The sequence below is a fragment of the Fundulus heteroclitus genome, chromosome 19, assembly GCF_011125445.2.
Source record: "Fundulus heteroclitus isolate FHET01 chromosome 19, MU-UCD_Fhet_4.1, whole genome shotgun sequence".
Lineage (NCBI taxonomy): Eukaryota > Metazoa > Chordata > Actinopteri > Cyprinodontiformes > Fundulidae > Fundulus > Fundulus heteroclitus.
The window spans coordinates 17,260,727-17,279,139 of record NC_046379.1 but is presented as its reverse complement, the minus strand read 5'-3'; the positions used below and the strand labels follow the sequence as shown (position 1 = coordinate 17,279,139).

The 18,413-nt window shown below is 39.7% G+C and overlaps 1 protein-coding gene across 6 annotated transcripts in view; it reads right to left on the bottom strand.

Annotated features, from left to right (window-relative positions):
- LOC105925588 (zinc finger MYM-type protein 4) overlaps nucleotides 1–18,413 on the bottom strand; it is a 38,047-nt gene that overhangs the window by 15,054 nt on the left and 4,580 nt on the right. For all 6 annotated transcript variants that reach the window (XM_036151163.1, XM_036151159.1, XM_036151157.1 and 3 more), the window contains 6 exons: nucleotides 11,636–11,688; nucleotides 11,411–11,560; nucleotides 9,119–9,182; nucleotides 4,457–4,653; nucleotides 4,228–4,352; nucleotides 1,422–1,647 (listed from right to left, as the gene is read on the bottom strand). In XM_036151163.1, coding sequence (XP_036007056.1) covers nucleotides 1,422–1,647; nucleotides 4,228–4,352; nucleotides 4,457–4,653; nucleotides 9,119–9,182; nucleotides 11,411–11,560; nucleotides 11,636–11,688 — 815 coding nt within the window. The remainder of the gene's footprint in view (nucleotides 1–1,421; nucleotides 1,648–4,227; nucleotides 4,353–4,456; nucleotides 4,654–9,118; nucleotides 9,183–11,410; nucleotides 11,561–11,635; nucleotides 11,689–18,413) is intronic.

The following is an 18,413-nucleotide window of genomic DNA, read 5'->3' as shown; positions in this document are numbered from 1 at the left end:
ATCGACGTGCTAATTCAACCACTCACACCGAAGCTAACCCGTGACGCTGATGAGAGCGACGCAGGAAAAAACAAAACCTTTTTCTTTTTTTAAATGTGTTTGCGGCTCTAGTGGCACGTGTTTTATTGACAGTGAGCTGACAGGAAGAGGGGGGAAGACAGGCGGCAAAGCACCGCGGGTCGGAGTCGATCCCGACAGCGTTGAGGACTAAAGGCCTCCTAATATGGTTCACGCTAACCGCTCCACCACTGGCGCCCTGGAAAACAAAACTTGCCAAATCCGGTCGGGAGAAGGGCGAAAACATGGTTTCCACCAACAAAAGCCTTCAGAGCCGTTCTCTGATGTTCTTTTAATGAAACAATATTAGGTAGATTGGACAACACGGAAGAAATAGCAGCATCAATGTTAACGCTTGCTTCCTCGATGCGAGCCGCCATTGTTGTCTGAATCAAAACAGTCTCACGTCACGGTAGCTTCTCCACTACGTCAAATCTATGAAACTCCAGCCCTGCGTCCTGATTGGCTGGACAATAAAATTGGTTGGAGAAATCACTCTCTATGGGAGACTCAGAGACTACCTGACAAATGGACCACAGTTTGTGAGACTGGAGGACCGTGTGTCCAAGCAGGCAGTCAGCAGCACAGGAGCACCACAGGGGACTGTACTCTCACCGCTCCTTTTCACTCTTTACACCTCAGACGTCCAACACAAGACAGACTCCTGTCATCTGCAGAAATACTCTGATGATTCTGCAGTTGTTGGATGCATCTGAGGCGGACAGGAAGCTGAGCCCATAGAGCCGGGGGACCGCTTTGTGATGTGGTGTGAAAACAATCATCTCATTCTGAATGTAGATAAAACAAAGGCGACGATAGTAGATTTCAGGAGAAACAGGAACAGGTCCAACACTACTGCCACCCTGGGAGAAGAAGTGGAGACGGTGGAGGAGTACAAAAACCTCGGTGTTCACCTAGACAACAAACTGGACTGGAGACGCAGCTCTGAAGCTGTCTACAAGAAGGAACAGAGCAGACTGGACTTCCTGAGGAAGCATAGGTCCATCAGGGTTTGCAACCAGAAGCTGCAGATCTTCTATAAGTCTGTTGTGCAGAGTGTGATCTCCTCTGCCATCATCTATTGGGGTAGCAGCATCACAGCAACTGACCTGAAGAAGCTCAGCAAGCTAATAAAGAAGACCGGCTCTATTCCGGGGATCCTCTTAGAACCTCTGGAGACGCTTTTACAAAGAAGGATTTTTCATGAAATGAACAGTATAGAGAACCCTGAGCATCCTCTTCATCAGACAGTCATGCTACAACAGACTGTCTTCAGTCAGAGGCTTCTCCAGATAAGCTGTAAGACAGACCGCTACAGGAGATCCTTCCCGCCTGCAGCCATCAGCAGCGTCTCAGTGTCGTACCTTGTTGGTGCCTTTGCAGACGCTACAGAAGGGTTTTTCTGCCGGACGCTCCACCGGTTTCTCAGGCGGCTTCTCAGGCTTCCTGTCGGGCCGCTTATCAGATGTTACTTTTTCGCCTTGTTTCTTCTTGTGTCTGTATACAGACAGACAGAACTGGCCACAAAAGTGCATGAATGTGCTGTTTTCTGCTGGGACTGTGACCATGTCCCTGGGCTGAAGGATCTCCCTGCAGACAGAGCAGTGAGAAGGAGGAGGAGAAAAAAAAAAGAAAGAAGAAGTGATTATCGGCTCTCTCAACGCAATGCGGCTCTAATGTTACGCTCAGTCTGCTTCTGATTGGTGAAGCCATCCCTGATGATGTCTCTGCCCTGGGAAATACAGACACAGACCAAACCTTAGAAAGCATTAGGCCTCGTGTAACTAGGCCCTGAAGGCCTCATCAAGCTATCAGATTTGGTTAAAAAAAAATTTTTTTACGTCACTACAATTTTTTTCTGTGGATTTTACTGTAAAAATAACAAACAAAATGTTTTGTATTGTTGTTTCTTCACATTTTGAACACATTGTAGTCTTCAGAACCATCCAGCTGCAGAAGTCCAGTTATTTCTCCAAGCAGTGTAGCAACTTGATTTTAGACCAATCTAGGCAGATTTTCATTGTGATTGTTCTTATACTGAAAGCCAACCAATACGAAATATTTCTGAATATTTCAATCTGTAATTCTTAGGTTTTGATTCATTTTAATCATACTTTGAACGTTTATTTGTCAGTAATAAAACAACCATTTTACATCAATCTGTATCTGTGTTTAATTAGCATAGTGTCAGTAAGTTTTTTTTTGCCTAATTAGTCAGCAAAAAAAACCAAAAAACAAATAAATGTTATTCTTGATCATTTTTTAATGTAATCTTTGAGTAAATTTTAGTGTTTATTCCAATTAAATCTTAAATCCTGAAAAATACACAGATCTACTTATTGTTCTTTTATCCAACATTGATCACTCAACAGTAATGAATTAATCTTTCAGACTGACTTTTTACAGACTGTGAGATTGATTTATGGCTTATAAACTGAGACATAAATTAAGATAAGATAGACTTTATTGATCTCACATTGGAGAAAGTAGCTTATAGTAGCTTAACATCGCTCCATGCATAATGCAAAGCAATTTCTGCAGTTTTATCACAAACATTACCGGCAGATGGAAGTAGGGCTGGGCGGTATGGAGCAAAAATTATATCTTGGTATGTTTAGGCTGAATGCTTATGTACAATGTTTATCTCAGCATGTTTTTCGTTTCATCAAGTAATTATAAAAAGGCATGTCTGGATTAAAGCTTTCTCCCAAATGTCTCACAATAGGGCTGGACGATAATTCAATAACAATATATATTGATCGATAGACGTGTGGTGCGATAGAGAAAAAAGGGTTAATAAAGAGTTCAATAGAAGAACAGATTTTCTTTATTTTGCATTCTAGCCTATGTAGGCTAAAAATACAGTCGTTAAATCCTCCCAACCAATCACAAACGCAAACCCAGGAACGCTCTGTCCTCTTCAGTTTCTTGCAGTTTTGGTAAAAAGCTGCTTGAATAACGGGTTGAGTTTAAATTCAGTGTTTGTGTGTTCTTTATCTAAAAATAGGTCATTAAGCGACGGCATAAAATGGCCAGGGCTGCACTTAAAACCTATGTGTTGAATTTTGTGATCATTATCAATATTGATCCATATGATTTTTATTGTATTGATACGCTTTTTTTCACCCTACATTGTCCAGCCCAGTCTCCGAGGCACATTTTTTAACAAACATCTGTAGATAAATATGAGAAACGGCTGTGAAATAACCTACTGGAACACATAAAAGTATAATTCTAACTCAATAAAGACCATCTGGATATAAACGATACAGTCTTAACTAGGGCTGAACGATTTTGGAAAATAATCTAATTGCGATTTTTTTTCTTAATATTGCGATTTAATGCGATTTTTTTCCAGTTTGATTTATCATGTCTTTTTAAACATATACAAACAACAAATCATTTTGTTTCCTCGCTGTGCAGATTAGTTGCTAAAAGACCCACAGCATCTAAACTCAGGGCAGTAATGATTGCGTTCTGCCTACGATATATTTCAACCAAAATTGCAATTTTGACTTTTCTCTGCATTAACCACAAGCAACAAAAATGGCGTCTAAATAAAGACGTTTGTAAACTAGGACTATTCAAAACAAGAACTTTTAATGTTTCTATTAATCAGAATATTATTCAAGAGAACAGCTTTTAGTTGATTTGGACATCAGTCCTTGTTGAACATAAAGTGCAACCAACAATCAAGTCTATGTATTAAACTGATTGACCTGTACTTAATGCTATGTATGATTATATAAACTCTAAAACAAGTAATAAAATTAGATTATCTCACTGCTGCAACTGTCTTCCCTTCAATGTGGAGGCAAACCCACTTTAAACATATTACTGACACCTAATGGACGTGCCTAATTCCCCAATTGTTACGTAGCCAAAAATTGCAGACTCTGCGATTTGGAAATTGCGTTTTTTTTAAATCGCGATTATATTGAAAATGTGATCAATTGTTCAGCCCTAGTCTCAACTTATAGCTTTACAAATATGTTGATATTTTTAAACTCTTGATATATAGCCCAGCCCTAGATGAAAGCTGCAAGTAGATAAGCAAGTTAAGAAATAGTTAACAGCTTGAAAGTGCCTACATCAGGTTAGCAAAGAGGAGTTTAAATAACAGTCCAGAAATAAAAGTCTTGCTTTGTTGCTTCTGATGAGAAGATCTACCTGTTGCACTGGAAACACAATCGACCCTTAGTGATGGGTGGAAGATGGCCCGTCAGGCAGACTGTGGAGCAGAACAGCTGAGTTGAGCCTTTTCTTTGGAAAGCTGTTTGGCCTTTCAGTAAAACCTAGAAAATACAGCGTGACATAAACACACATTACACAAAGCTGCAAAGTAGGATGTCATAGCCTATAATCAGTCACCTCAGGTATGAGCCATCTTAAACTTTACCTTGGAGCAGCCGCTGCAGCGAACACTACCGGGGACGGCAGGAAGTGGAGGGCGTGGCGGGTATGCTGTCAAAGTGGGTACTGAAGGTGGGACTGGAACTGGTTGTCTAACTGGGAGGGACGCCATGGCGTGTAGAACGGCTCCTCGGCCGGGAATTAAAATGTGCGTCGGTGTTGGAGCTGGAACAGCTGCAGGCACTTTGATTAATTAATACAAAAAAAAGAGGGGAGAAAACAGTGTTTTGTTTAAAATATGTAATCATTTATCATTAATAACCATTTAATGATTCTGAATGGATATTTGGTGTTAAACTAAATGCATTCTTGCACAAATGCCCTTTGCACAATCAATTCTGCACATACAGTGTACAGGTGGGTATTTTTAAAACCATTTGTGACTTCTACTGCATTGTTTACATTTCAATTGTTTACTTTTAAATCACTGCTGCACCTTATACTGTCATTTAATTTTACTGCAATTTAAAAGCTGTATGCAACAAAATTTCGTTCTGTACGCACTCTGTGCATACAAAATGACTAATAAAGTTGTCTAAGTCTAAGTCTAAACTAGGAACTCTTGATCCAAGTTAAAATAAGAAATAACACAAAAAAAGAGACATAAAAAAAGAAGTTCCAGACAGTACTTAAAACCTGAATATAAATAACAAAGATTAACTAAGGATGATAGGACTTTTATTTAAATTTCATAAAGACAATTGGCAAAATGCTTTATTTATACTTTTGCAAATAAGCCAGAAATTACATTGAAACATCATCAGAAACAAACAAGAATATAACCATGAATTAAAGTCATCTGTACTGCAAAGGTTCCCGAAAAGCAAGTGGGAAAAAAAATCTAACTTTTAGTGGCCACAGTTGTGCATTTTTAAGTGGCTTCAGTTGTTTTATATTGAAGACATAACAGCATAAACAGATTAATCAATTCCTGTTTAAAAATAAAAACGTGTGCACGTTCACACATGTGAGAATCCATCTTGTACTACTCCGGCTTCAACTGTGTCCGAACCAAAAAAACGGTTTGGGACAATCATATGGGAGTATAGTGGTTTAAGGCGGGACATACCGGTGGGAGAAAAGTAAGAGCTGTCGAGACCACAGCCAAATCAACAAAAACAAAAGATGTGATAGCTGCTGCTGTTTTGTCAGAATTCACGATTTCATCTTTGAAAGAAGAACAGGAAGAAGCGCCTTGACAAGCTTAACTTCTTAGGTTTCTCATGTTGTCTGCTGCTTATGTTTTAATTTGATATGGTTATTGGCTTAAACCAACCTATGGTAGGCGGGCACTAGGTGTTGCGTCGCCCAATCAGCTCAGAGAGTTCTGCTGAAGGTCCCTCCTTTCCTCAAACGGATCTGATGAGGAGGCTGTTTGCCCAGCTAAAATAAATTATAACTCCCTGAATTTTCACACAGTTTGGTTTGTTACAAAAGGCAGAGGTGTGGTTATGATACAGGACGCTGTTTTAATGCTGAAATACGTTGTTTAAACAGCGCATTTCATAAATGTACGCTCTTTAACAGAGAGACATGTGGCATATTAACATTATATATATATATATATATATATATATATATATATATATATATATATATATATATATATATATATATATATATATATATATATATATATATATATATGTGTGTGTGATTTCATACTGAAATACTTTGTTTTATGCTATTTAACAGACGTCTGTCTATACTGTCTATAATTACATATTAAATATGTAATTCATGCTGAAATACTGTTTTATGCTCTTAAATTAATAAATATATAAATACATTTTATATTTTAATAAATAAACAAGTTGGATTGTTCATTTAAATTTCACTCATGTACAATCTCGAGTCTTCACTACACACCAACAATAATTTCTTAATATTTCTGTGTGCTGTGCGTACACACATGCATACACTGTTCTTAAAGGCCTGGAAAAGTGTTCTTTACAAGTAGGTATGGAACGATATAGGAAAAAAAGTGTATAGATAAGATATAAATCATATTGATCAACAAAAAAACATATTTTAAGAGCAGCCCTGGCCATTTTATGCTGTTGCTTAGCAACCTGTTTTTAAATACGGAACATACAAACAATGAATTCAAACTCAACCCTTTATTCAACCAATTTTTCACCAAAAATGCAAGTTTTTAAAAAGAAAGTAGAACTCATGCTCTTTGAACTCTTTGAAGGGGGCGGAGCTTGGTTCCCGGGTCTGCTTTTGTGATTGGTTGGGAGGATGTAATGACTGCAATATTATAACCTAGATGGCTAGAATGCGAAAATAAGGAAAACTGTTACTCTATTGAACTTTTTATTGACCTTTTGATAAACCTCTTTTGTTCAATCATCAATATGTCTATCAATCAATATATATTTTGATTGAATTATTGTCCAGCCCTAATGTCCAGGTCATTCTGGTGTCTTACACTAACCTGCTTGCAACTCAGCTGTAGCTTAAGACCCTTGAAGATCTGTTTTGCACAGCTTCTTGCATGTGATGGTAGTCTAAGTCCAGGATACTTAATTTGGCAACGTGATTCAGCCTTAGTTTGTGAAATACAGAGATAACAAATCAATAAGCATGAAAATATGGTTCATCTGTTAGGTCTCACCAGGTTAAAACATCTTCAGAACCGATCTCAGCCCAAAATAGTGATCTGCACCGCATGACCTACTTTTATCGCCGGTTATTGCAACCGTAAGCTGCAGAAAATACGGGCAAAGCTGCTTTCTCTGCCTTTACTCCAGTCTGCTCCTATGCCAGCCTTGAGTAGGAGAGACCCATCCAAGATGTTGGTGATGAAAGATGTGCTCCAGCACATAATGGGGCGCCTGCGTATATGTATAATGTCTACAGTTGGACCTGGGACAACATTTTCCCACCATTCTTCTCGCCCTGAGACAAAGTACGGTAATTTAACGCACACCCGGAGACACACTCATCTCATTAACACACTTCTAAAAAGGTTTCATCTTAAATACCAGGAAAAAATTAGTTAACGGTAACATGTACAATACACAAAAAGAGACAAAAAGCAAAGCTACAGTTCAAGTCAGATGTTTACATACACTGTTTAAAAAGACAACCTTTTGCTCCTCGCTGATACCAACTCAGACTAAGCTTTTGCTGTTTTAGGTCAGTTAGGATTACTAAAATTATTTCTTAAATTGCTACAATAATAAGATTTTTTACCCCTTAATTTAAAGTCAGCTTCCACGTTTTGATTACTAGACATCCCAGATGATAATGATGTCGTAAGTTTCAAAGCAGACCTCTGGATCTGTCTTTAAAAACACACCCTGCGAGTGACATCATGGAGGGGGGAAAAAAATCTAAACAAATCAGAGATTTCAGGAAGACAATCATGAACCTGCTGGCCAAAGCTGGTACAGATATCCAAACTAAAACAAGTCCTGTACCAACATTATCTAAAAAGCCACTCAGTAAGGAAGAAGCCATGACTCCAGAAGAGAGATGACAGTTTGCAAATGCACTCGGAGACAGATAACTTAGTTTTGGAGAAAGGTCCTGTGGTCTGATGAAATAAAACTGAAGTTACATTAAAGGATAAAAGGGGAAGCTTACACCATCTTCACTATGAAGCGAGGGGGTAGTGTGGGTACGTCGAGCACTGGGTTTGCTGTTAAAGCCTTCAAGCCTCCACTTGCATTTTTCTTTATTTGGAAGGATTTTAACACCGACGATGCAGAAGATAAAAATTCACTCTCCGAAGCGCGCTGTACCCTTGAAGTTGCAGACTCGGCAGATGATTTAGAGCCGCCCTCTGCTTGGTCTTCAACCTTATGTTTTGGCTGCAGTTCAAACTCAGTACGTGGCTCACGTGCCCTCCTCCCTTCCAGGACACTTTTTTTTTTTTTAAGTCTGTGGAGAAGTACTTGGATGCACACTCAACTAATGCCGTTTTCCCAACTAGGCTGCATTATCTGTCCCCAACCTGTTGTGAAACTGGACGTTCTTGCCCCGAGAGGAGCACAAGGTTTGCTGACAGGCGCTGAAAGAGCTCCGCCTCCTGCTCTGCATAAATATTGGCATGTTCTTTGTGCCTCCTCTTGCATTTCTTGTTTTGGGCGGATGATGGCGAGGACGAACATTTACGATCATCCTTAACGCTTGATGCAGCCGATGCAGCAGAGGACTTGGTCCGGCCATGTTTTGAATTGTATTGAGGGTACTGGTGGTGCCTTGAGCACTGCTGCTGTTCATCAGATGGACTTGCTTTGTTAGCTCTTATATTTTAAGTGTCTTGATATACCTGAACATCTGTTGGTGCAAAACACACGTGTCGCTTCTTTGGAGCGAGATGCAACGAAAGCCGAGTGAAAATTTACTGCAAATATGCAGCCATGTCTCGCATAAGAACAAACCGCAACAGCAACAAAAAAAAAGAGGCAGTGATGCCACGGCACAGCGTCCTTCCAAAGAAATGCACTTAATTTCTTCATGCTCATGGACACAATAAAAGATCATCAAGATAACCAACAGCGTGACAAAAGCTTCAGTGTCATTTTCATCAGAGTCTTTTACTTTTGACATCTTTCAAGTGGTTCAGGAATATATCTAAGGATAATTAGTTGCCTTTTTAAATTTTCAACCTGTTATTTTCAGTAATGAAACTCACTGGAAGAAGACGTGAAGCTGTTTCCTCCTCCTACAGAGTAGACAGAGCTGATCCTCAGCTGTTCCTGGAAATATCAAATGAGCAAAACTGAGTCATCCTCAATGGTTTTGTGATCGTCTTTGGTTTTATGCATCAGGACACAGCCAAATCTCTAGTCTTTATCAGCTTTTAAAACAATTTACATCTAACCTCAATTGTACAAAAATATACAACACATTCATTTTTTAAATCAAACAATAAAAGGCAAACCTGAAAAGTTATACACAAGTTCCACAGCCAGAACTACAGAGGACGCCATTTTTGTTGGTTTCTGTTCAAAATGTGTGATTTGCGCGGTCACAGGATCTGCAGTGTGACTGAAGACAGCAACGCTGTGTGTATTGTGTTAAAGTCATAAATGAGTCACATCGTCTCCACCTGCATGAGCTGCCGATGACCCCACGTAAACTCATTCATACACTGGCTCGGTTGAACATCCGCCTTAATGTGCACCAAATTCCTGTCTGTGTTTGGGTATCGGCACACATTCAATGGCATTAGTTTTACTTAGGGACCACATGTGATTTGTAATAATTGCGGAGATTCTCTGTGATGTTAATCGGCCATGTTAGTCATTTCCGAAGTAAAAATCTCCCTGAAAATGACCTACTATATTTTGCTGAACTCCGAGGTCCTGTGATAAAACTAATCCACTGCAAATAGGCATTTTTATTTGTGTTTGGTAAATAAATGGAGTGTGCAGAAAACCCTGAGTCCCGGGGCAACAAAACCCAATCGAAAAACAAGCCCAGTAAGCAACCCACCACACAGTAATACAGAACCCTATTCAATACTGTAAAATGCATTTAGCATTGAATTTCTACCCACGGCGACTAAGCCTGTAAAAAAAACGACGACAACGCGAGGTCTAGCTCTTTTTGCACAGTGCGATAGACTGGAGAAAGGGTTCTGTTAGAGAACAAACCCAAATGAGCGACTGCACGTTCAAAAACTAGCCCAAAAAACATCAGGTAGTTCATAGCGTTCCTGTCTACGGACATAAAGTACGAAAATATTTTTCCTTGTCGTAACATCAGCCCGTTTTGTCCCATTATCCTCCCAGAGAATCAGTTTATTTGTCACTGCGGCAAAATCTCTCTTTGGCCACATTCATCTAGCCTCGTGGGACCATCCTGATCTCGCGAGCTTTCAAGGTTTCACTCGCAGATCAGTCTGGCTACTCTCCGTTAAAGAAAATTTGGAGCCGTTCATCAAACGAACGTCCAATCAGCGTTGGCTTTGAGGCGGGTTGAGGTGTGACGCAACGGGAAGCGCGTCAGTTCAGTCTAAAGAACATGGCGGCTTCAGCCGATGAAACTAGCGTTAGCGTGGCTATCGAGCAAGTTTTATCGGAATTACAGAGTATTTATTTGCTGAGCTAACGAGCCTTTACCTGCAGCAGCAAGAGTAGCTTGGCTTGTGGTTGTGTTTTCGTCGTCGCTCTGTTACGAGCGACGACAAATCTGATTGGTTTATTTGGCCCATCTATCACCAACATAGGCCAATCAGCTAACCAGTATTTTCGCCCCTTCCCAAAATTACTTCAACAGAAGGTTTCCAGATGGATATGCGGAGCAAATCTATCTGGCGGAGTCAGGTAAACATTCAACATAATTAAGGCAAAAACTGACAATATTGTTCAATATTGCAGCGGTGTGGATGTCGTATAAACCACCTTTTATGAGAACTAAATGAGAAGGCACCCCGTTTTAGAGCCATCGCCATCCAATGTAAATAAACGCTGACCTTACTCAACCGGAAATGACCGAATTGAGGAAGTAAACCGGAAATGCCAGTGAAACTTGTCTATAAATTCGACTATAAAATCGACGCCCCTGCAACGATGTGCGAGAACGATAAAGTCAGACAGAAAACTGCAACTAAGGGTTACTCCTGCTGAAGGCGGTCCTACAAGCTGTTTAATCAGAGGGCGTTCATAGTAGAAAATAATTACACACCATACATTATAGCAACCTGGAATCTATTTTCTGTTTCGTTCACTTGAATTTAGCTTTAAATACCTTTAGGATTTGTACAAACCAATGATTATTTTGTTACAGCCTGTGAGATACTAGATTTTGAATAAGGTTTAGTTTATTTAATCCAGGTCTGTATTCAAAGTTGAGTTCCCTTCCACCTCCCGCACACACACAATTTAAATGTCTGCTTCCTTTTTTCCAAGCAAAGTATTGTTGAAATTCTAGCAAAGCAACAACATCACAGTTTACATCAGAAGCTAATATAAAAACTTACCTCCTGCTGCTCCAGCTCCTCCTTGATTTGCCTACTGGTGGTCTGAGGAAGCAAAGCAGCATCATAGCCCTCATCAATCGGCTCATCTTTAATGTTTATCCTGGGAGAAGTAGGAGGATTACGATCCGCCCCACGAGTGTTCCCCGATGTCTGAAAAAAAAAAAAAAGTGTTTATGAATATCCGGCCACTACTAAATTAGTTGGCGTTCCTGTTCAAATCCTCACCTCTTCCTGCTCGCTGTCTTCGGTCTCCTCGTTCTGATTCAGGCCGCCGTCGTCTGGCAATAAGGAGAGGATGTGTGTAAGCAAGGAGAGATGAGAGCACGCCATTTTCTCACCACAGCTAGTGACGCGAGCAATGACCAACACAGTTAAATCTTATTTATGTAGTGCCAATTCACTTTACAAAGTCATAACTCAACCTCTCGCAAAACCTTTGCAGTTTTTAGGAGTAAATAAGCGTTAAGTGGAAACAAGCAAGGGTAAAACTAACCGTTTCAAGGTTTTGTTCCACAATTTTTGCATCAAAATTACATCCTTTTCTAGACTCAAATTTCCAAAAGGTGTCATTTGTAGTGATTTTTCCAGTTAGAAATACAACAGCTCACTATGCAGCGCCTTGACAAAGTTTACAGAATACGGCTACATCTCCCAAGATTTTATATATTGTGAAGCAAACAACAAATGGGATGAAACAACAGAAAACTTCAGCGAGCATAACTGTCCACCCCTTTATAAGCCAGTGCCCTGTAGAGTCAGCGTTTGTGGCACCCCCAGCTGCAAGTGGCTTTGGATCGGTCTCTGTGAGCGCGCCACATGTTTCAACTGGGATTTTTGCCTATTCTCCAAGGAAAATTTACTCTAGCTCCTTCATGTTGGATGGTTTTCAGTTGTGAACAGCAATCTTCAAGTCAAACCAGACTCTGAATCGATTGGACTGGTCTAGATTTTGACTAGGCCATTTCAACACATTTAATGACACCCGATCACGCCGATCGGAGGTCACTAAAGTTGGTGTTGCTTCGGTGTGTGAGTTTGCTAAAGCAATGTCGGACTCCGTAATTTTCTCTGGTCCCCTGCCTGATTTGACCAGTGATGACATGTTTAGCCGCATGTCATCATTCAACCGCTGGTTGTCTAGGTGGTGTCCTGAAAACGACGTGGGCTACATTGATAACTGGAGAACTTTCTGGGGAAAACCTGGTCTGATCCGGAGAGACGGCATCCATCCTACTTTGGATGGTGCAGCTCTTCTTTCTAGAAATCTGGCCGGATTTATTAGTCCTCCTAAATGCTGACAATCCAGGGTCCAGACCAGGAAGCAGAGCCGTAGTTTAACACACCTCTCTGCAGCTTCTGTACTGTTACCCATCCATTATCCTATTGAGACGGTGTCTTTCCCACGGCCAAAACTTAACAGATCAAAAACTTATCTAAAAGGAACAAATCATAAAAACCTAATAAAAATCAATACGGTTCACCTTGAACCTAAAAATAAAACAATTAAATGTGGTCTATTAAATATAAGGTCTCTCCCTCCAAAGACTTTGTTAGTTAACGAATTGATTTCTGATAAACAGATTGATTTGTTTTGTCTCACAGAAACCTGGCTACAAGAGGACTACGTTAGTATAAATGAGTCAACTCCCTCCAATTATTCAAATTTCCACATTCCCAGATCTGTGGGAAGAGGAGGAGGAGTGGCAACTATCTTTCAGTCTGATTTATTAATTAGTCCCAGGCCAATTAATAACTACAGTTCTTTTGAACATTTAACCCTCAGTTTCCCTCATCCAAGCTGCAAAGCAATAAAACCTCTTCTGTTTGTTGTTTTGTATCGTCCACCAGGCCCTTACACTCAGTTTTTGGATGAGTTGTCAGATTTCTTATCTGATTTGGTGTTAAATACTGATAAGGCTATTATAGTGGGTGATTTTAACATCCATGTTGACACAGAATGTGATAACCTTAGTGTAGCCTTTAAAACTATCCTAGATTCAATTGGTTTTGCTCAAAATGTGCATGAACTGACGCACTCTCGGCTCCATACTTTAGACCTTGTTCTGACATATGGCATTGATTGTGAAGAATTAACAGTATTTCCTCACAACCCTGTCCTATCTGATCATTTTTTAATAACATTTGAGTTTAATCTAACTGAGTTCTCCACCCCCAAAAGAGGGTTCCATTATAGTAGATCTTTATCGGATAATGCTGTATCAAAACTTAAAGAGTCTGTCCCCTTTTTAATATCCTCCGTATTGCAGAAATGCCCTGCAGATAGCAGCAATGTTGTTTCTTCCAATTCACAAATAGATGTCTTTGTAAACGGTATGACTTCGTCATTGCGTTCTGCATTAGACAATGTAGCTCCCTTGAAAAAGAAGGTGATTATTCACAGGAAGCTGGCTCCTTGGTTTAATTCAGAGCTGCGTTCCTTGAAGCACAATGTTAGGAAATTGGAGAGAAAATGGCGCTCTACACACCAAGAGGAATCCTACCTAATCTGGAAGAACAGTCTGTTGTTGTATAACAAGACCCTTCGCAGAGCTAGAGCAGCATATTTTTCATCATTAATTGAGGAGAATAAGAATAATCCTAGATTTCTCTTCAGTACAGTTGCCAAACTTACTCAGAGCCACAGCTCTGTTGATCCATCCATTCCCTTAGCTCTTAGTAGTAATGATTTTATGGGATTCTTCATAAATAAAATTGATTCCATTAAAAATAAAATAATTGGCATCCTCCCAAACATGATTACCTCATCCTCAGTAAGTGAGGCAGCATTGGAGGAATCCTTAGAACCTGCGCAGTGTCTGAACTGTTTAAAAGCAGTAGAGCTTTCTGAGTTATCTAAAATTTTAGCTTCATCTAAACCTTCTACCTGTATGTTAGACCCAATCCCAACCAAGTTGTTTAAGGAGGTATTCCCTCTGATCAGTGGTCCTATTTTAGACATGATTAATCTATCCTTGGTAAATGGATATGTACCACAGGCTTTTAAAGTAGCTGTTATTAAACCTTTACTTAAGAAACCATCTCTTGATCAAGATGAGTTAGTAAATTACAGACCTATATCTAATCTTCTTTTCTTATCTAAAATTCTTGAGAAAGTAGTTGCTAATCAACTATGTGAACATTTACAAAGTAATGACCTACTTGAGGAGTTTCAGTCAGGCTTCAGAGCTCATCATAGCACTGAAACAGCTCTGGTGAAGGTCACTAATGATATTCTCATGGCCTCAGATAATGGACTTGTGTCTATACTTGTCCTGTTAGATCTCAGTGCTGCATTTGATACAGTTGATCACAATATTCTCCTACAAAGACTTGAGCATACTGTAGGGATTAAGGGAAAAGCATTAGGCTGGTTTAAATCTTATCTGTCGGACAGATTCCAGTTTGTTCATGTTAATAATAAATCTTCCTCAAACTCTAGGGTCACTTGTGGAGTACCACAGGGTTCAGTCCTTGGACCAATTCTATTTACTATATATATGCTTCCGATTGGCAAAATTATCAGACAGCATGGGATTAATTTCCACTGTTATGCTGATGACACTCAGCTATATTTATCCATAAATCCTGATGAATCCAATCAGTTACTTCGACTGCAGTCATGTCTTGATGACATCAAAAGCTGGATGACTTTAAATTTCCTGCATTTAAATTCTGACAAGACAGAAGTTGTAATCTTTGGGCCAGAGTCTTCAAAAAATAAAGTTCTTAATCAATCCCTTAATCTGGATGGCATTAACTTGGCCTCTGGTAATAAAGTTAAAAATCTTGGTGTTGTTTTCGACCAAGACATGTCATTTAAATCCCATATTAAACATGTTTCCAGAGTTTCCTTTTTTCACCTCCGGAATATCGCCAAAATTAGAAACATTCTGTCCAGGAGTGATGCTGAAAAACTAATCCATGCATTTGTTACTTCAAGGCTGGACTATTGTAATTCTTTACTATCAGGAAGTCCACAAAATGCAGTTCGAAGTCTTCAGCTGATTCAAAATGCTGCGGCAAGAGTTCTGATGAAAATCAACAAGAGGGATCATATTTCTCCAATTTTAGCTTCCCTTCATTGGCTTCCTGTTAAATCAAGAATAGAATTTAAAATTCTCCTTCTAACGTATAAAGCCCTTAATAATCAAGCTCCACCATATATCAGAGCTCTGATTACCCCGTATGTTCCTAACAGAGCACTTCGCTCTCAGACTGCAGGTCTGCTGCTGGTTCCTAGAGTCTCTAAAAGTAGAATGGGAGGCAGATCCTTTAGCTATCAGGCTCCTCTCCTGTGGAACCAACTCCCAGTTTTGGTCCGTGAGGCAGACACCCTATCTATTTTTAAGACTAATGTTAAAACTTTCCTTTTTGACAAAGCTTATAGTTAGAGTGGCTCATACCCTGAGCTATCTCTATAGTTGTGCTGTGATAGGCCTAGGCTGCTGGAGGACATCAGGGTCTAATTTTCTCACTCTACTGATTTCTACTGTTCTTCAGTCTACTGTTCTCCAGTTTTGCATTGTATTACATTGAAATGACTGTCGTCATTTCAGCTTTTAACTTTTTGCTCTCTCTCTTTTTCTTCATAGTAGGTACACCTGGTCTGGCGTTCTGTTAACTGTGACATCATCCAGAGAAGACGGCTCACCCGCTACTACCATCTAATGTAGAACAGATTACTAGATCAATGTGTGCTTCTGTGCTTGTTTGTCTGTCTTGTTGTGTCTCTGTTCTGTCTTCTGTAACCCCAGTCGGTCGAGGCAGATGACCGTTCATACTGAGCCCGGTTCTGCCGGAGGTTTTTCCTTCCCGTTAATGGGTGGTTTTTCTTCCCACTGTCGCTTCATGCTTGCTCAGTATGAGGGATTGCAGCAAAGCCATGTACAATGCAGACGACTCTCCCTGTGGCTCTACGGTTCCCCAGGAGTGACTGCTGCTTGTCGGGACTTTGATGCAATCAACTGGTTTCCTTATATAGGACATTTTTGACCAATCTGTATAATCTGACCCAATCTGTATAATATGATTGAACTTGACTTTGTAAAGTGCCTTGAGATGACATGTTTCATGATTTGGCGCTATATAAATAAAATTGAATTGAATTGAATTGAATTGAATTGAATTGAATTAATTATTTCCCCTTAAACCGCTCTGGTGTTGCTTTAGCTGTATGCTTTCAGGTCGTAGCTCTGTATGCTTTTCATTTTCAACACGGTGGATTTACAGGCATATCAAAGATTTGGATATTTTTTTATAACCTCACCCTGACTTGTACTTCTCAACAACTTTGTCCCTGACTTGTTCGGAGAGCTCCTTGGTCTTCATGGTGCGATGCCTCTTGCTTAGCGGTTCTGCAGCCTCTGGGGCCTTTCAGAAAAGGTGTGTTTATACTGACACTTATTGCACACAAGTGAGCTTTATTTGATTAATTATGTGACTTTTGAAGGCAATTTATTGCACCAAAACTTTTTAGGTGCTTCATAGCAAAGGGGGATGGATACATATGAACATGCCAATTACCCCCCCCCCCCCCCATGTCTCTTCACCAACTCAGACTTTTATGTAGATTTGTCTCACAAAATAAGATAAAAAAAACATTTAAATTAAAGATTGTAATGAAACAAAATAGGTAAAAAGCCAAGGGGTTGAATACTTTTGCAAGGCACTGCACATTTATTGTGAAAATTTCTACAGTAGTTCCATTTTTAATATGCAAGCACCTAAATGACGAGAAGGAAGTAGGATGCACAGTGATTTTTTTTTTTTGGATTAATGTACAAATAGATGGACTGACACAGTTAAGACCAAGATTATTCACACCCTTGGCTAGGGATGGGTACCGCAGTCGGTACTTTTACAGGGAGGTACCTACAGAGTACCGATTCACATAAAATCAAACGGTGCCACGTTTCAGTACCTAAACACATCACTGTGACACTGAGGGAGTGGATAAGTGGGCGATTTTCCATGCCGGACATGAACACAGCATTGCACGCACAAAAGCGTAATGACATCAGTAGCCGCTGGCCCAGTCAACTAAAGTATGGCTCCACCTTCCAAAATGTGCTGCAGATTACGCTTGCTGCAATATTTGTGAGGCGAAGTGCAAGGCCAGCGGTGGGAATACTTCTAATCTGAGGAATCACTGGGTCACTGCTGCCAACAGTGACTGTCACTATAATTACTGACTCTTCAGACCCTTCAGCGACCTTTTTTTCGTCAAAAAAAGCAACTAGTGAAAAATCTATCAACTTTCTTCTGTGTTATTGGTGACTTCCCGTTAAAGCACCAATCATTATGCAGTTTTTGTCTTGAGTGTTGCTGTGAGCCCCTTCCCACTTCTCCAAACCATGTCTAACAGGCTGCTGCCTCATCCTGAAACCTGCCTGCAGTCAGAGCAAAGAGGAGAGCCACTCCCTTTCCACATTGCAAATATATCCCACCCTGAATTAAAAAGCGGGATAAAATGTTTTTAATGTAGTCTGTTTTTCCTGAAACTTGCATTAAAATAACTCCCTGAATTTGATTCACAAACAGCTTGTCACTTATTCATCTCGTTCACTCTGTGTGCCTCTGATAACTGTCTGTTTTATGCGCTGTGGATTCAGACAACGCATTACAATTCAGAAATTATTTCAGAAGGATCATTTGTAGATCCAAATAAGTATTTAGTGAGAAATAAATAACTAAAAAAAAAAACTTAGAGATAATATTATTAAACTAATATTTATTACCATATAAACACACAAAAATACTGAAAATAGGTATTGTTGAGTACCAGTACTGATTCCCAGGAACTTAATATTGGTACCGTATCAATTCAAATGTCAAAGATACCCATCCCTACCCCTGGCAGATTTAGTTATTTTCATTCAACCAAGATTTTTGCTTCTGATTAGAACTGACACAGGAACAACAAAGAAGATGCTAAAACAAGGTCCAAAAGGGTACACACACACAAAAAAAGGAATTTCTGTCATACTGGCACATTCGTTTATCC